We start from the raw sequence: 20,218 nt of genomic DNA on the forward strand, positions 1-20,218 counted from the left end.
AACTTTCTTTCATGTAATCTAAATCTACTGTCTTTCAGTTTAAAGCCATTACCCCTTGTCCTATCACTACATGCCCTTATAAAAAGTCCCTCTCCAGCTTTCTTGTAGGCCCCCCTTAGGTACTGGAAATACATTTTATTTGTTTGGTTTTCTTCCATTATTATTTGTGCAGTGCAATGGCTGAAATGGTCGTGTGTTCCTACTTAGTGATTGATTGCACGATGAGGTTTAGGCTGCGTGGTCAAATTACGGTGACTTAAAATGTTTCTGCATGTGAACAGTGCTATGGCATCTGTCTGTGCATACTCCAAGGGCACACAAAGTTGCGCAATGCGAACCTCAGTATTGACCTTGTTAAAAGGATGCACTCAGCACTTGCCACGTCAAAAGCTCATGCCTGGAGACTACCTGCAGTTCACCTAACACGCAGTGAATCATTAAGTTGTATGATTTGAACATGCCTTTAGCCCAAATTCCATTGCCTTCTAGCTATGATTCTGGTAGCACTGTTAGAGATCAAGCTTGTACCCAGGACAATTATTGCCCGAGGCATCTTTTGCTGGGACCTGCACAATTGTGAGCTGATGATGTTTGGAGAAGCGGAGAACTTTCTCAGGGCAGGAAATCTACACCAGTCTGACATGGAGCTACCTAAAAGTTTCTTTCTAAAGGCAGGACCTTGGAAAATAGCTTATAAAACTGGTACTGCTTGACGTTATGGTTCAAGCAATCATATCCTGTTTTAGAAGCTGGAATGTGATTTTCCTCTTACTGATTTTATCTGTTTGGCAAATATTTCCCTGTCTGAAGTGCAGCCGCCATACTTAACTGGAAATCATATGAAATTAGCAGTATCTGTGGTTCCTTAAAAAAACAAAGCCAGTGCCCAGAATGCCTTATTTTAATGGAATGTGATTGTTACCACTCTAGCACTGCCATTGTCACTGCAGTTAACTGCTGAAGCATTAAGCATCAGAAATCATAATCATACAAGAGTATATCCTCATTGCAAATTGAGGTAAAGTCTGTTGAACCCATTTAGGTGAAAGTGGAGTCTGACCTGTGTGAATACAGGGAGAGTAGAGGGGTTTGCCCACTGGAAGCTGTATTTTTTTTAATTTATACCATGTCTTAATCTAGCACTGTTTTTTGATGGGCCCTACAGAAACTGGTCTAAGTCCTGCAGACTGCCAATATCTCCATTGGCAGCAGTATAAGCATAGGTTCAGAGAAGCTAAAATTTTGTTTTGCTTTTCTGTTTCTATTAAGTTTGCTTTGAACTTTTAAGATCCACATCAAAGTTAATTTCTGGGCACGTTAAATGTTGATCCTAAAATTCTTGACCATATCACTTCAATACAAAATATAAATCAGATTTTTTTTTTTTTTTTGAGCTAGCATTTCAGGAAATACGCAAGCACATAAATGTTTCCAAGTTTGCTAGTTTTGCTTTTAAAAAATACAACTGAAACGTCTTTTCAGAACACCACATTAAATCAACTATAGCTAGCCAAATTATAGATCTCAGACATAAAGTGGCTAGATTGTACAGCCATATAAACCAGAGACGGGCGCTATTAGAAGTTCTCAATTTAACTATTAAAAAAAAAAGTATCCTCATGAGAAACATATATAAAAAAGTGTGATAAAAAAGGCGGAACTTATCAGAACAATTTATCCCTTTGACATTCAAATTTAAAGTGCCATGTTTACTCTTAGGGCATGATTTACTTCACAAGGGACTGACTGACAGCAAAGTATAATATTAGGAACTAATAATGCCCTAAGAGGAAGTGCAGTGAGGGTTTTAATGACTTTAACATCCTACAGAACTAACACTTCCAGCAAAGTAGTGCCTGGCTGTAAGATGAGGTTGTAAATAACACCTTAATTTCAAATGATGAAACTCTGCTTGGAAGGAAAGCTGATTACAATCACTGTGGACTATAAAGCCTAGAGAAAAAACTGAGCAAGAAAACATTAAGGAAGCAGCTTAGTTATTGTGAGCCAACAAGAATCCCGGCATTAGCATGCTCAGTGTTACAAGCCAGATTCTTTGCTGGTTTAACGTTGTTGTACTTCCATTGATTTCACTGGATTTGGACCAGTTTCCATTAGGTGAAGATCTGCTTCCTGTGTCTTTATCAAATCCTGTGTGTCACAGACCAAATGAAAACAGTGACTATCAATAAAAGGTTACTGTATTTCCAAGCAGTGAGATCAAAGAAAGGCAGGCAGTGGAGCTGAATGTAATGGATGGTTGCATTCATGGTGCAGTCTAAATTGTACATCATAGATGGCTCATACACACGTCCATGGCCAGGCCTGGAAAAGGCTAGGGCCACTGCGGGTATAAATCTATGCAGGGTCTCCACAAAGGGGCTATGTAGATTTACAGCAGCTGAGGACAAGCTCTTGTCTGAATTGTGAAGGGGTCCCTCAGTGGTGCCCTGTCTCCACAGTTAATGTTTTTTTAAACTAATGTCACTGGTGCTGCCCTAACAATCACATGATCCCTTCCCTATACCATCTCCTTCCCTGTTTGTGTAATGCTAGTGCCCTTAATCTAGCAAGCCAAGATATATCTTACCTTCTTCATCTTATTTAACTAATGCTGACATTTTGTGTGTTCTTCTTTGTAGGACTCCCAACATCTGACCTCAGGATACAATGTACAAAGTAGGTCTTTATCATCCTAGTCCTAAAAGTCAGGGTTGGTTTTTGGTGGGTTTTTTTTTTTTTTTCCTGCTTAACATCATTAAAACAAAGGCTAAAAAATTAATTTCTATGGTGCTAAAGCAGATCAGTTCCATTTTTTTATTGCATGTTATGCATTGTGGCATGTTGTGAAACCAAGTATAATTAGATGGGCTGACAGCTTTGGGTGCATTTTAATTCTACAGTAATCTTTTGACATTTGAAAATGTGTTTCCTTTGTTTGCAGAGTGGAGTGATCCAGCAGGGAAAGTTGCAACTAAGTCAGTGCCACAAAAGTCGTAAGTATTATTATTTCCAGCTTTAAATCTCATTTTAAATTTATCATAAAGAATAAGTTTATTTCTCCAAAGGTAACAAAAATCTGGCTCTGCTCATAATCTTGTCCTGGTGTTCAGGTGTTCTCAGTAGTCCTTAAAAATTAGCCATAAACCAGTTTTATGTTTTCAGTGCTTATTACTGTTTCTTCTTTTTAAGCATTAGCTAAGAGAGTTATGTGTGAAAGATGAGTTTATTAAGCAGAAATAATGCTGATTTTAGTTGTACAGCTTGCCAAAATTAAATCACTTTTATGCTTCTCTCATCAGATACTAAGCCTCTTACAGTAGAAAATGCAACCCAATGAACAGATGATGCAGGAATTTTAACATTCATACAGTGAGAGAGAGTAAAACACATCATACGGAATGATTCTACTAGCTGGTGTTGAAAAGCTGGTCTTGAGTTTCATACACTTTGAAACAGCTGAAAATCACAGATGATCTATGAATATGACAGTTTAAAATTGTGGAAGAGCTAATTCTCCATTGTGTTAAACCATTTTTCTTTGGTGCTTCTCTGGTGTAAGGCTGCAATAATGTAGCAGTGAGTTGAGACTGCACTGGTTTTTTGCTTTTACCCTAGGATTTCAAACTAATTTACAAACAGGAATTAAATAATAACTTTGAAAAGTAGGTTGTTGTTTTTATACTTACGAAAATTTGTGGGTCTGGTTTCAGTTCACAGCTGCTATTTTTTTTAGTGTTCAAGTGTTTTAAACTACTGAATTTAGAACTGCACTAGCTTAACTCACGTTTGTGTAAATACAATGTGTTCATTTAAAATTACTTCAAAATTATTCTAGTGGTTCCCCTTAATATACTAAGGACACAATTTTAAGTAAATCCCTATAGGAGAAGAAAAATCAATGTGGAGATACCTACATATGTTTTTAAAATTAATTTAAATGTATGGATTCTTAGTGCAAGTCTGTGTACAGGAAAGGACTTGTTGGAGTTCAGTGATTTGTCTGTGACCATGTAAGAGATACGGGACTAGACTAGATGTCGGTCCTGAATCCATTGATGTACTCACTAGGCTCTGAAGGTCCAGTTCGTTACTCATAAACTCAAGTCATGGAAGTACTCATTCAAGTAAAGTTTGTTGAGCAAAACTTTACAAAATTATGGTTAAACGACTAACTCAGTTTTAAAATGAAATGGATTTTTCTTCAGATTGAATGAGAATTGGATAGGAATGCTAACGATAAACAGATTAATTTGCATGAATAGCATTTATTTATGAAACATAGTAACAAATCAGGTTTTGCCCTTTGCTGTTTGATTTCCAGTAATGGCTTGGTTTTTTTAAAGAACCTAGCCAACTATACCCACTGTTCTTGGTAACAGAATGGGTGCATTCATGTTTCAGAACATCTAAGTGATCCAAACCTAACATCAAGCACATTCCATAGTAAAAAAAAAAAAAAAAAAAAAAGCAAAAAAATATTATTACATCTTAAAATTATTTTTCTCCTAAAGCAAGTGTATTTGGATTCCACTGTGAAAAATATTTTAGTGAGTATACCATAAAATACAATATTTCAATAGTTTGTAACCAACAGTAATAGACTTGTCAATCATGGTTTATTGTTATAAGCTGAATTTCAAAAGAACAGTACTTCAGAGCTCAGTGGTATATAGTGCTTTTAATGGGACCAAAGCTCTCTATAGGAAGCCTGATATAAAACCCAAAGACACTGAGTACATTTTATGAACCAGTTGCTCTCTGTTCTGCTGCTTGATCTAAAGTTCCAGTACTATCAATCAGATTTCTGCTGCAATGAACTGCCTTCTTATGGTAGGTGATAGATTTTACACATGAGAGATCAGAGCTGCAATAAAGCTACTTTTATTTTTAGCTTCCAAATGAAGATCAGCTAACCCATTACTATCACTTTTTCTCTTTTACCACAGAAAAATTGTTAAGGCAGCTTCTAAGAATTTCCATAGGGCTTTGGGAGGTTAGAAGGCAGTCCACTGTGAGACTTGGTATTACGAGGCCAATTTGTTTCTTTAGATCTGCGTGTGCAGTTACCACCACCTTCACTGGGAATTACAGTACTTGAGGACATAATGAAATTAAAGCAGAGAGTGGGGCAGAAAGACGTAATGGTATCAAGTAGAGCTGGATAGTGCGATCCAAATAAACCCTGATAGATTGACTGCTCCTGCAGTCATTGTATATTTTAATAACATAGTATTTATCAGATTGCAGTTGTGTTAAGGATTTAATCTTTCTGACATTGGTCAGTTTCAGGGATATTGGAGTGTATGAGTGAAATTACAGTCCAACTTATCCCCAGTAACATTTGTTGCTACATTTTCAACCACACAGCATGATCTTACTGACTTCAAAACTGTATCCCCCACCAATTCCTTATATATTTTGTCAGTGGGATCTGTTACCTGTATTTCAGTTTGATCAAATCTGACTGAATTTGGGTTTGTCCCCCTGTATGCTTTGTTAGAGACCTTTTAACCTGGACATGTTTCTAGATATTCCCCAACTTTTTTAAGTTTACATGCAATTCAAGTGAAACTTCAGTTATATTTTCCATTTACATTGGTCCTAGCGATGGTCTTATAGATTCCATTGGCTTTGTTAGAAATCCGTAGGAATTGGTAGTAATGTGCTTGCATTCACCATATCGCTGAGATATAGCATGACTAGTGGAGCGATGCGTGCAGAACAAAGATACTTTACCTTCATAATGCTATATTCTCCTCCAGCAGCCAAGCTGCCTGTATGTCATTGCAGAATTCAGGTGTAGAAACATTGGTATCATGGAAGATCAGACCAAAGGGATGTATGATCTTTGCAAGATAAGTTTTCAGGTGCGTGTTTCTAGGGGGAGGAATGGAGGCAACATCCTGCAAGGTAGATTAATTGACCAACGTCTTGCTTTTGTAAGGGTATGCAAGATGCATGACTTCTTGTCTAAGTAAAGCTTTCTGAACTACGAGTTTCATCCTTTTTATACTATTTCAATGTACTTTATTACATCCACATGCTGGAGAAACCCAATCCCCAATGCTTTGCAGCAGGTAAAATAGAACATAGAGTAGTTGGGACTGTGTCTGAATTCTGCACCTCTGTTGTACGTGAGTATGTGTACATGTAACTAACCGCAGGACCTAATTTCTACTCAAAAATCTTGAAAATGAAATTTCGAACACTGATGTGCACACATGTGTCTGTATACCGTGGTGTCTTTTTATAGCTGAAATCAGGCTATGTAAAACTATGGCACTTGGCTTCCCTTTTTTAAAATTTCATATTCACTGTAAATCTCTATTGGGTACTGCGCAGTCAGTTTTCAGCTAGTCTACTCTGATTAGTTTATTACGAAGCATAGTAAGCAGGAACAGATAAGGTGCAACCAATTGCACTGAGAAGGATTTTCTGTCAACTTCCATGAATTTGAGGGTACAAACTCAGCCTGCGACTTAGGTTTCTGTTATATAATTACTACTGCAAGTATGTCATCCTCAAACATCCAGTCCTTTTGTTCTGTTTTGGTTGTTAGCATTTGGCCTCTGTCCAGTTGGAAACTACCCAGAACCTTTTTAATCAAGCACATCCTGTGTTTCGAAATCATACTGCAGAGTAGTCTTGGGTAGTTTCCATAAAAGCCTAGCTAAAAAGAAGAATGTAATCATAATGGTATTCTTCCCCTGTCATAAAATTACTTCCTATACTTACTGTATTAATACAGTATTAAAAGGCCCTTCTCATGGGCTCAGTGAGCTACCGGAAACCATTAAAAACTTAGAGCAGCAAATTTTTATGGATCAGAAAAAAACAATTTATTTTATCTTTATAAGTTTTTGTTATCCGTCATACTTAATGATACACAACCTGTGTGGGGGCTAGAGAACAGCTAAATACAGTGGGCTCAAAAAAAACCCAGGCAGCTGAAACTCTTTTATGTGATATTTCAGCAAGGATTTTTCAAAGGGGGCTCACCACTGGTTTCAGTTGGGCCAGGATTTCACTTCACAGTTCTAAAAAAATTTCAGTAAATACCAGCACTTTTCTAATCCCAAAGATTATCATAATACTTGATGGAAGCCTGTTTGAAAATGGAAATGTGCTTCTTGACATCTAACTACTTTTCGTAAGTATCTAATGGCTTTTTGGAAGTTCTCCACTGTGTCAGGGACAGCCACCTGGGAGCATGGAAAACAAAATTTGGCAGCATGTTCAAGCTATGAATTAAAGGTAATTCACAGTTTGAAATGAATCAGCATGAGGTCCTTATGAAGAGTAATCAGACATCAAGAGGATTTTACACCAAGGATTGTATATTGGATAATGTGACAACAAGTAATGTTGTTATTCAGAACGTTGAAATCAAGAAGCACTGATGAATTCTTAACCTTGAAGGGAATCAGTTTTAAAAAAATGGGATCCATTCAATGTTGATGCATCATTTCCAGTGCAATCACATGAACCAAAAATGTAAAATTCATCTCCAACTGGAATAGAAAGAATGTTTCTATTTATGTATCCAACTCTGTATCTAAGTTCCAGTCACAGTCTAGCCCAGGTGTAATACACTGAAGAAGCTGAAATACTAGTATTTCTAATTACAGTTTTTAATCGATCATATTAAAGCATAAGAGTGTCGATTGATCCCACAGTGTTGATAGCCTGCTTTCTTTTATAGCATACGTTAATTTTCACTTAGCGAGTGTGGCAAGCTTTAATCATTAGACTAAGTACTGCCTGTTTGTTAGAAGTAGGAAGTTGCAAAGATATTCCCTCTGGGTAAACTGGGAAAGTCATGAATACAAGGGACTTGCACTGCCATGTACAAATTATGATAAGTGAAACAACAGTGGCATGTAATTGGAACTCCATTAATCTTTAGGGAGCTCCAGTGCACCATATTAAAGGGACAAATAGCAAATGAAAATAGAAGGGTCTGCTCTGGTAAGATGTCATTCATCTTTCATATTTACTGTTTTGTTAGTTAGAAGTTTGCTTTGCATCCTTTTGCCTCATAAGTTCTGGGGTTTGGAGCAATGATAGTCAAGATTGTATCATTTTGTTCCTCACTGCCACAGGCTTTTCCTTTTGAGCAAAGTACTAAGTAATTGGGAATAAAACATACAAGCATTTGCTATGGACAGTTGCCTATAGAAGCAAACTTGCAAAATATTTCAGCTGCTGTGAAATAGGTTAAAATCCAGCATCGTAATTAAAAGCCCTGTATCCTTGAAGATAAGCCCATTATTCAAAATAATTTCTAAATTAGACTTTTGTTTTCATTATTCAGCTGGCTCACTTACAGTTTAACCTCCCTGTCAAAATAAAGTTATTTCCTAATACATTCTTTTCCATGATCTCTTTCTCCTGACATGTTTATAAATCAGTTTAAAAGATTGTGGGAACAGAACTAAATTAACTCTCTTATATTTTGCTGATCAATGTTGAATAATTTTTCTTGACTATCAGAGACTTACATAATTACTGCCTTTAAGAATGCCTGAAACAAGCTAACCAACTGCATTCTTGCCAGTGTTGCTGATTGCAACTCAAGTAAGCACTGAACCATTTGAATTTCCTCTGATACTGTATAACCCCCCATTAAAAATTCAACATTTATTTGCCCTAACTAACGAGTAACAGTTGAAATACTTTGTTCTCAAGTAGGATGCACTGCTGCATCACTGCCAAATATACGCAACCACTGAACTGTGACCATTGAAGTGTCAGTATTAATAGAGACAGGTAATCGAGACACATTAACATGTTTGGATTCGGGAGGTATTTCCCTGCCCGCTATGTATCAGTTCCCATTTTGGAAACTGGTTAGACTGCAAATCTGCCACAGGTTTCCTTGTATTTAAAGAGCTTTTCCACGGGCAGCAGCGTATGTTGTGCCTTCATGGCTTAAGGCGAGTCTCAAACTGACCTCCCAATTTACATTTCTGTGGGATGGAATCACTTCCGAACTTCAGTGCAACTTCAAACATTCATTTTGAAAAACAAATGTACTTGATAAATCTGAAAATGTAAATGAGGATAGAGCAGAGGAAGCCACCGCACTCAGTACCTCTCCCACCCATTTGTTTTGCAAGCTGCACACTTGCTGATAAAATGCATATAAACTAACTTCTTGCTTGGCTTTCTGGCCACCATAATTTGGACCTCACCCTGTTCCCTTTTGTCTTAACTCTGACCTGTCAGTAATTTTCAGGTTCAGAGCCAAGCCATTTCTCTCTCTGGCTTTTTCTTCCTGATGCTCTTTGCTCTAGTCCCGTTCATTCTTACTGTCATATCTTACTGGCTTTGTAGACTTCAGTAGCCTGAGACAAACTGAGAAAATTGTCACCCAGATTCATCTGCAGCATGCTGCAAAATAGTCATAATCGGACATGGGTGATAAGCTTGAAAGAAGAATGGATTTTGCCGGGAATCTTGGCGTTCATAATACCAGAGTGGGCTTGAAACTCCCAATTTGTGTCCTAAATATCCTAGGTAAGACTAACAGCCACTTTTCCTAATATCACAACTTAATCCTTTGCATCTTTCCTCTGAATCCCTCTGACAACCCCAATAATCCACTACATTTTTCTCAGCTTTACACTCTCCATCCAGAGGAACTTATATTGCTACCATTATCCTTTGGGCTGAGGGCTCAGCAGGGCTCCAAAGCCTATCAATTTTGTGGCCAGAGGGCTTATTTTTTATGAAGTGAAGTTCTCACAGCACCCCATGGGGCTAGGCCATGCTCACTGCATTATCCTCCGTCTTGGATAGCCCTTGGAGCCACAGATTCAGAATAGCTTTACCTTACAAATAGATACTCCCAAACAGTGAAAAAGGAAAATATTCCCCACTGCCAGGCTAATTACTGTTCTAAATTCCTAGAGGAAGAGCTGCTTCCCTCACTTGTGTGCATGCATCTCAGAAAAATGCATTTTGAGACTTTCCTAATGCTGTAACTGCAGCTTCCCAAAAAAATGATGTAGCCCTGGAGGAGGAGAGAGATGTCTGTAGCCTTACTCTGGTAGGTGCAAACCAATTGTTTAATTAAAATCCATGTTATGGAAAACACAGGAGGGGGCCTAGAAAATTGGCAAATAAAAAGTTATTTCCTAACTTCCACAGGAGCTTTTTATCCTTCAAGATAAAAAAAGTAAACAAAATCTGAAGGTAGTTTAGCTTTCAGGAAATTGTCCCTTACTGGAAAGTCGTGTTTAGTCAAAATGCTTCACAAAAAGATCTTTACAGGTTTTGAAAGAAAGATGTTGACTCACCTACCTCATATTGACAAGAAAGACTTAAATGCAGCTGTCAGGCTCATCTGAGTCTGCAAAAGTAGTAAATATCTCCAGTAATGAGGGGATTGCTTTCACAGCTATTTACCTGTTAGACTACTGAAGTATTTGCTTTTTGGGTATCCCTGATAAGTTACGTGCACATAACTCTGTTTTAAGGACATATATGTGCTTTTCTGCAGAGAGAGAGGAATGCAAATCAGTGCTGCTCATATTTGATTTAGCATGAATTTCAATAGTTCCAGACAAATTTGAAAGCCTATACAAATCATATAGCTTCAAGTCTAGCTGTGTGCTAGACTGGAATTTTTTGTTAGGTCAGACCTTTATCTCAGCTTCTTTTTGTGGCTCTTTATGGGGAGATTGAAGAGGAACTGAAACTGGTGACCTGTCTTGACCTTTAGTACTGGATTAAAATTCCAACTTGCTGCCATGGCAACAGGGCCTTGAAAATTAGATCCTGACAGAAGCAGGGAGAAACTTAAAACTGCAACTGCTGCAGTGAACTGAAGAAAGGTTGCTTACAATTGTCAGTGACACGCTCTTAATTGAAATAATCTGCCTTTCCCTGTACCTGAAAAAAATAAGGAAAAGAGAAATGAAAAAAAAAAACCCAAACCAGAAAACTGTGTCTTGATTTTTTTTTAGGCAAAAATCCGTTGCAATTCAAAGTAAAGCACATGCTACAGAATCCAGCACAGACTCTGATATTAGAGGCAGCAGCAAGCGAACCTGCGTGGTGAGAAGGGAGCCAGACATGCACTCGCAAAGTTCTAAACCACCCAGACCAGACTGGTAGCAGGAGCCAGACAGTGGTCAGTGTTAAATCACAGGTTAACTTTCTATTTTTTTTCTCCTTTAACCTGACACCAGGGATCAAAAGAGACATCACAGTGTCGTGTCTGACTCCCAGGATCCATGCAATTATCTGTTCTGTAGATGTAAAGGGATAAACATTAGCTAGATAGTGCTATTTCAGATCAAGTGTGATAAAAGTTACTCATTTTCCAATCTGATCAATGCAACAGTCAGAGGGAGATAATAGTGCAAGTCCTTCACTGCGGAAGGAGGTTGGTTTTTTCCCATGGAGAGCAGAATGCAGTTGTAACCTGAAGGGAGAAGGTGCTGAGGGTCACCTAAAGGTTTTCCTGCTCTTTTCCACTTTATCCAGGAATCTCTCTCATCCCCAAATCAAATAACCTTGAAGATCAGGTTGCAACACCATCTCGTGTCAACCTGTGGCTTTCCCTAAACACCCAGGGGTCCTAAGGATGCTCTGAGGGTGCTGCTCCCCTTCCCAAGGCGAGGAAGGACCACAACGACCCCCCCATCACACAGGGGGATGCTGCCTCCTAGCAGCCACTAGCCCTTCTTTCTAAAGACCCTGTAGGGATTGCTGTCTTCTTCACAAAAAAAAAAAAAAAAAAAATCGTAAAAATGTATAGATTTTACATATCAGGTAAAGGAAGTTTCTTAATGGACAAATAGATACCGTTGAATTGGATTAGATGCTCTGTACAGTTAGATAACGGCTGCAGAATCAGATTGGATTGTAGGTACTATATATAGCTAGATGAAAGTTTAACAGCTGTGGGTAGATGGCATTAAATTTTTGGAAGAGAGTTTTGTCAAAGCTTAGTGTCCAAACTTACCGCAAAATCCTAAGACCATGTTTGGGGTCTGAGTTCAAGTAGAAGGCGTGCACAGAAAAATACTTCCTGTAGTTTTCTTTAGACTGTACTGCCAAAGTATTGGATTTGTTATGTATTGGTGTATTATATAATTATAGGATCAGAGGAAATATTTCAGATGTTTATAAACACAAATTTTTGGGTGATGTGTTTTGTACCATTCACTGCATGGTTTAGAGATAATGTTTATCACTAATACTGTCCATTGTCAAGGGCAGGTAAGCATTAAGCAAGTGCAGGTTGCGTTGAAATAAAGCATCGTATCATCTTAACAAAACACTAATTTCTGGAGTAGACTCTTGACTTGATACATGGCAGAAAGTGGGTGAGTAGATGAGCGGTTTTCTAACAAAGGAAAACAAAATCCACTTAACATTTCTCAGGCTCTGAGTTATGTGCTTCAGTAAAGTCAGACAGTTAAAAATAGAGGCCATTATTTGAAATTTCAAGTGTCAAATTAATTCCTAGAGTAAGTTAGTTATTTCAGAGGAGTTGCTGTCAGAGATTAATTTGGCCCATCCTGTTGTACACTTGCCACTGTTACCATTTCCTGCAAAGCACCACTAATTCTGCCTTAATTACTGTCAGACTGGACTATGGAGCCCCGGAGTATCTGGCAATAAACTTGTGTTTTGCTGGGAGGGAAGGTAAAGAAACATTTAAATGGGTTTTTAAAATAAGCATGAAATCTCTGAAGATGTACTGTTGTTGTGCATGCTGTATATCAAAATATATAAGCATCTAGTTGTAACAATGGCTTTGTAAACACATTACTGAGCAAACTATGAAAAGTAATCCACCAAGGGGCTGTTTCCCTAACTCATAAGCACAAAGTTAAGAGACCAGTGCCATAAAGCAGATATGTGCTGTTAAAAAATACTTCCTTTTATGTGAGATTATTTTGTGTTAAGCCCAATAGATGATTCCTTTTTTATTTTTAGATGCATATCTTTTAGTGCTTGGAAATATTTGTGTTTATGGCAAAAGTCAGCCGTCCTCGGAAAATCCATGAATAATTCATTAATATGTGAACATGGGGCAAACGATGCTGAAGGGTGGCATCAAAGTGCCCACATGCACCTCACGTGGGCAGAGTGCAGCAGCGTCATGCAGTCCTACTATAGCTATCCGCTCGCTTTTTGTGAAATCCCAATATTGCGATGTATAATGAGAAAAGCCTTCAGCACTGTCATTTCTTTCAGCAGCCTGCAGGCATGGCCTGAGGGGCGGTTGGAGCCCACCTCCCAGGGCACGCAGAGCCTCCTTGCTCCCAAGCCTTGCAGTGGCTTGGTGAGCTTTCAGCTGCTCCAGGGCAGCCACACCGCAGCAAGGCTGTAGGCTGCTTACCCAGGAGGAGCACAATGTCTTACAGCCGTTTCAGAGGCCGCCGTTCCCAACTAATCTTGGCACAGCTGTCAATCATGTGCATATCACTTGCCTCACTGTCCCCACCTCAAACCAGTTAAGAGCAGCCTGCTGCAAAATAGAAAAGGCATGAGGTAAATCATGCTTCGGTATGAATAGTTCTGATCTCTCGTTGGTATCTTGCCTCCTGCGTGGCTGAGGAGCCTTCCCACCACACGGTGTTCGTGGATAATGTCAAGAAGGACAGGGAGATCACAACCAGAGGATGATCTGAATTCTGGGTCAATAAGCTTTTCTGCATTTACCCATCATGTCTTCTTTCAAAGCAAACAGCGGTGTTCCTGGAGACTACAAGGGGAGTTTGTTCAGATGGTGTGCAGCTCACTCTCAGAGGGATTTTATTCAGGAAATTGCAAAACTTGAGTAAGAAAAGGTGTTAAGTGAATTATATACAAACTGGATATGGAATTAATCTGCCATAGCCAAAACCCAGTAAAAGCTCATGTATTGCCAATTGCTGACATTTCTTGCAGTTTTGAAAATCGTGCAGCTATGCAAACACTGAGCTAAAAATCCAACATCACCTTCCTTCTCCAAAATACAGAACTTTGTATGCTATTTTGCTTTAGCCAAAGTGTTACATACTATTCTTCTTATTATTAATTGATTCTTGTGAATTAAAAAAAACTACACGAGGATTAATATTGGTTGGATCCTTGGTAATATATGGTACACAGCTCAGACTGATTAATACCAGTGAGGGAGCATTCATTGATTTTGTTTGCTTTGTCTCAACCAGTAGAAAAAGTACCTATTTAGGGGACTGGAGAAAATTTATATAGTTGAAATCTCAGATATGACTGGTCATGGTGCTGTTCTTAGAAGTAATGGGAGGTTGACACTTTTCAGAAGATCAATATACCTGGTTATGGAGATTTTGCAGGACTCATTTATTAGTATAACAATATGGTGTTTCAGCATTGTTGTATTTTTAAAGACCGAAGGCTTTAATAAACAGCTGTTGTACATCTGTGCTAAGTTTTTTAAAAGTCCATTCTGATAGGTAAAATTACTTCACATGTAGCCTACAGAACACACACCATGCATCGTATTAAAAGAAGAATAAAGCAAACACAATGAATCTGTTAAATCATAATGGCTCCCAATCGTGACAAATTTGCAGATTAAAGCTCATTGAATACACATTTAAATGATAAATGATAATGGCTTGGAAAGAGCCATTATGATCTATTTCATCAATAATCCACATTTTTTGCCTTGTAACTACACCAAGGATGAACATAATGGATACTGGCTGATGAAAAAAATATTTTGTTTATGAAAGAGAATCAGAGAAAAGAAATTCTCAGATTAACAAATTTAAGTGGTTGTTACTGTTTGTTTATATTGTTTATACATGACAGATTTTTTCCATTAATAATATTAATCATTTACAGCTCCAGAACTTGTACTCAGAAGAAAAGCATGTTTAGTCTTAGTATCCCTCAAACTGCAGTTGATTTCACTGAGTTTTGGAAAGCGTAAGTAAGCAGAATGAAGGAGGGACGCAGAATTAAACATTCAAGGTTTTAGACTGCAGATTGTTCAGCACTTGAGAGCACCCAGTCCCACAGAGTTTGTGAGCAGCGTTCAGTGGGTTTGTCACAAACCTGTCATGTTTCCCATGCAGAAACACGTGCACATTTTCTTTAATTTACTGTGCACTGGGATTTGCTGTGCCTGCCCAGGACAGCCTTCAGGGTACTCTAGCAGTTCCCAGGTGCATTCAGTTCAGTCCAGATGGTGCTGATGTGTTTTGGCGCTCACGGGCATGCACCTGTAGAAGACTTGGTGGGGTTTTGTCGACAAAATCCTCAAATTGTGCTGAAACAAAATTTCCTGCTGAAGAAAGAAGGGGCTTGCGGGTAGACCCAAGTGTGGTGTGTTGCAAACTCTCGGTTGTAATCTCATGTGCACGTGCATGTGATCTCATGCCTCATCGGGTTAGGACTTCAGTGGTGAGTGCCTGTAGGACTGAGTTCCTGAAGGCCATTTTTAAAGCAGCAGCAAAACTCTGTTTGGTATGAGGGGTGACAGAGTGCATCTTTGTGGGATATTCTGACTGGAAAGTAGCAGTTAACTTAAAGCTGAAAGTTTTGAAATTAAGTGCATATTTTCACATGCGACGCCCAAAAGCTACATCTGCTACAAGTATGAGCTGTGGTGTATTCATTTGCCCTGCTGCATTGCTGGATAAGTTGAATGGTTAACAGTGGAGCAGGATCCCAGTACGCTTAGTCATAAAAGTCATCTCAGTGAAGTTACTAGAGTCATTCATCTGAAGGACGTGAAGGTCCTTTTTAAGAACCACATTTATCAAGTACTTCTGGGCATTTTCTGTTTTCTGGTAACATACCGTTGCAGATTAGCACCATGGAACCATTTAACAATAAACAAGACTGTTGGAATGTCATCTGAGAAAAAAGAGCAAGATCCAGTTCTAGGGCCTAGATAGCCCGCTTAAAAACATCCACGATTTAGGTAGTTCTCTTAATAAAAAACCCTACTTCTTATTTCACTCTTTGATGTCGCGTAGCGCACAACTCTTACCCTTCACCTTAGGTATTTTCAACGGGAGTGAAACGCTTCAAGTGGCTGTTGTCTCAGGCAGTCGGTATCTGTAGCAATTCAGCATTAACAGCATCCCGTACTGCCACAGTGTTTTGAATTAGAGAAGAGAGAGTGGAGGGCTTTTTAACTTGAACACATGCTTTATGTAAATACTCGAGTAAAATTTAAGCTTGCAATGAATGTTTGTAGCCCTCCTCCTCCTGCAGGCCGTATGCCACGTATCCCTAATGCTTGTGGCCGACCCTCTGAGGCTGGGGTGATGTTCAAAAGCGCCCGCGAGGGCGCGAGCCGGGGGGACAGCTGAGGTGTCACCCCGCGTTAGAGCTCCCCAAGCCGGCGCTGAGGAGCTGCCGCGTCCGCTCGGCCCACGGCGGCCTCGGCCGGCAGCGCTGTGGCATCGCCGCCGCCGCGTCACGCTCAGCTGAGCGGGGCAAAGCGCTGGGCCGCCTCTGCGCTGGCACCGGAAAAATCCCCTTCCATGGCGCGCTGGAGACACGGCCTTAACTCTTCGGAGGCGTGAAGACGGCCAGGTGTGGGAGAGGCCGGTTTCTGCTCCCTCCCTGGCCGTCGCGTGGGTTGCTGGTCTCCAGCAAGCCAAGAGCAGAGTTGGGCCCCGTGTTTTGATAACCTGGTCACTCCGCGTGTGGCCTGCTTTGGCCTTCCAAATCCCTGCAGTGACATGAGGGCTAATAGTTATGGCGGGGCTAATGACTTAAAAACTTCTCATTAAATATTCCTCTTGGCAAAGTTTGGTCCATAGATGCTCTCGGGGTGTGTGTGTCAGTCCTGAGTGTTAAAAAAACAGCTCTATTTTTAGGCCTTTTTCCATAATAAGATTTTCTCAAATGACTTGCTGCAATAAATGGGTCTTTTTAAATTTGAAAAGTTCAGCTCTGAGTTCAGGGGTAGCCCTCAGGCACTGTGGTGGAAGATCCTTGTACATATTACAGAGTGATTATTGACAGAGTTTAACTTTATTGACCCTGCTCTCCTAATTCCTAACAAATTTTCTAAATGTGCTCTTTAAAATCCCTACAGAGCACTGCAGACTTTGGGTAATTCCAGAGCTGCGTTTGAGATTATTGCTTTATTACCTTCCTTCTTTCCGTCCCCTTCCCCAGACTGACTGGTCCTCTGACATTTCTTTTTTAATATATTCTAAGCAGAATATGTGTGTTTGTCCTTCCTATAGCTTTCCACTTAGCATTTATCCAGCTCATCTGATCTATTCTGTTGATTCAGGCATTGCCACTCCTGCTCTAACCCATTTCAGCAATGTACTTGCCTATGCTAAAAAAAAAAAAAGTTTTTTTCAGCAATTTGATAGTTTTGCCAAACAGTGAAAAATAGTGAAACAGATGACATGTTTATTCCTGCATTGACAACAGAGAATGTTGTGAAAGTCTGTAAACTTCCTACCTGTCCAATTTCCCTGAGCAGACTTGCATCTCTCCTCTTCCCAGCACCTGCCATGGTACAGAGTTTCTTGCTGGAGGGTTGACTTGACCGTTTCCCCCCATGCTGTGAAGCCTGCACAATTGAGGGATAAAAATCCTACTTGAATCAGTAAAGAAAAACTGAATATTTAATTCCTGCACAGGATTCTGGGGTTGATAACTTACAGCTACACATCATATAAATTAAGTACAGTTTGTGCTTAAGTGGTTTTTTATTAGACACTGCTGAAATTGTTAATAGCAGCTACGTTCTTTGGATTTTAGAGAAAGTTACTTGCTCCGAAGTGACTGAAAATCAAGTGATATGTCTATCTTTAGGTAGGAAATAATTCTGAAAATTAGAAGGACAATGTGTTCTTCTTTGTTTAATGTTTCCACCTTCCTTAGAAATAACTATATTGCATTAATACTTAATATGCCTAGCAATTCAGCAAAGCATTTTCTTAATCTCACTTTTTTGCTATGATGGCAAATTAGGTGCTTCTTTTAAGGGTTAACCTTAATTCATACCAAGTTTTAGAGTTCTCTCATATGTAAGTTAATAGAAAAATAGTCTGTAAAACATTGCCTAAAATTTTTCATTTTTGTCATAAATTTTCACAGACTGTTCACCTGAAAATTGAGAGGAAATATTTACTTAGAGAAAAAAATCAGGTACTTTGGGTGTCTTCATGCCCCTTTCCATTTTTTTCAGAAAAAATAAGAAATCTTAGGTTAATTACACAAATTCCCCCTAATTCTGTCCGAGCAGGATGTGTAGTTGGAGGCACAGAATTGTCCAGAGGAACTTCTCTGGGTGGTGGTCTTATTTCTGGTTGAATGTGGCAATGCAAGAGGTATGACTGTTGCCTGCATAATCCTCACATGCACCATCATGAGTCAGAAGATGCTTAGAGAAGAAAGCAGGGGAAAGTAGGAAAGAAAAATGAGGAAAATCAGCTTAACTCTGCCCAGTTAGCATCAGCTCTGTTCCTGTTTCTGTTGCAACGTTCTCTGTGGGGCTGAGGAGTTGCCTTAGACTAAGTGTACGTGGTTGGATGGTAATGGTTATTGTGCAAAACTTAACTGCCACTTCCTGATCCAGAGTGCATGGCCTGATAACCTTACTCATGCTCCTCACGAATTCTCTTGTCCAGGTGTGCAGTTTGTGTGTGTGATGCTTTAAGTCAATACAGGTACTAATCACGTCACTTACAGTACTAAAGGGAGGTGTTTAAATGGTGCAGGGATGAGTGTGGAATACAGTAGATGAAGAAAAACACAGATGTTGGGGGAAGATGAATTTGTTGTTAAGGCACTGGATTGATGCTCAGGAGAATTTGATTTTAATTCCAGCCCTAACAGGGACTTCCTGTATGACCTTTTGGAAATTATGTCTCAGTTCTCAGTCTGTAAACAGGAATAATGTTTTTTCCCATTCTCTGTCTTTTCAGTTTAAATAGTACAGTTGCTAGAGCAAGGCCTCTTTTATACTGTGTCTTTGTACTGACCTAGTACAAGGGACCATGTTCTCTCTGGGTGCAGCCACATGTGTATGATATGACACAAAGGTGTGGTTAGAGATAGGGAGGGGAAAAATACAGAATTGCGGAGTGGGTATACATGTCACTGGTTAAGAACTTACGGAATTTAATACGGGATGTTTGGGATAAACCTAATGAAAACATTGCCAATTATAGACTAAGTTTTTTATCATTTCTGTGAACATCTGTACTATAAGAGGCTTCTGTAAAAAAATTGTTTGTTTAATCTGTGTTAGACTCTAATAGGACTTTTACATAAGCTGGTTTTTAGCATGCATTTGGGATGAGTGCATTACCCATGAGTAGTGAACTCACAAGCGAGTTATGCGGGTAATCCCAAACAAGTGCCAGTAAAACTTTTATAACACATAGCATCGTTATGGAATTTGTTTATGCCACATATTTTACGGTGGGGGGGGGGGGGAACTATTTTGGTCATGTATTAGAGAGTTTATAATTTTTTTTACTGGTGCTGTTTTTCACATCCCTCTGCCTCTAAAGCCAGGCCAAGTGAATACCAGCAATCCTAGAAGGAAGGGAAAATTAGAAGAAACACATGTTTGAAATCTCTCTGAAAATAAAACAAGGGCCAGATTCTAATCTCCTTAGTCATACCAAACACCACCTTACTCCCTGAATAGCCCCATAGATTTCTTTGGGACCATTTGTCAAGTGAAGTGCTATTTGCCGTGTGCGGCAATATCCAGAATTGGCTCAATCTAAACTAGCTTTTTCCATTTAAGCCCTCCAAATCTTGCTGTCTTCAGTGGTTAGAAACACATATTTATGGGTTTTTATCACATCAAAAAGAAGAATTCTCATGCTGCTTTGAGGGCTTGTTTCGGCCCCTTTTTAACAGACTTGGGTGATGTGAAGCAAAATCCCAGCACTTTTATAAAGGTGAGACAGCAAAAAGCCCTCCTAAATGGGTGGCTGGCAGGCTGAGCACGCTGCTTCCCACCCCAGTCGACAAGTCATGTTTGGGCAGCAGAGATCGAGGAATTTGAGCCTTCCAGTTTCACCAGCTGGAATCAGCAGCTTTACAAACCCCACCTCATACCACTGATAGAACACATGTAAACCTGTTGCGCTGATGTAATACCCTTCTCCCCATCATTTTAGTGTATTAGCTGCCATGTACCATATTCAGTTCCCCTCCTCTTGGGAGCAGTTATTTCACCTTAGAGACTTGAATGCTATATCTTTCTTAGTGTAAACACAGTGCA

The 20,218-nt window shown here is 39.4% G+C and overlaps 1 protein-coding gene across 3 annotated transcripts in view; it reads left to right on the forward strand.

The window, feature by feature from the left end:
- The window catches only part of AFF2 (AF4/FMR2 family member 2), a 350,925-nt gene that overhangs the window by 209,464 nt on the left and 121,243 nt on the right, over positions 1–20,218 (forward strand). For all 3 annotated transcript variants that reach the window (XM_029996601.2, XM_029996599.1, XM_029996600.2), the window contains exons 6-7: positions 2,643–2,679; positions 2,945–2,996. In XM_029996601.2, coding sequence (XP_029852461.1) covers positions 2,643–2,679; positions 2,945–2,996 — 89 coding nt within the window. The remainder of the gene's footprint in view (positions 1–2,642; positions 2,680–2,944; positions 2,997–20,218) is intronic.

Source organism: Aquila chrysaetos, chromosome 21, assembly GCF_900496995.4.
Source record: "Aquila chrysaetos chrysaetos chromosome 21, bAquChr1.4, whole genome shotgun sequence".
NCBI lineage: Eukaryota > Metazoa > Chordata > Aves > Accipitriformes > Accipitridae > Aquila > Aquila chrysaetos.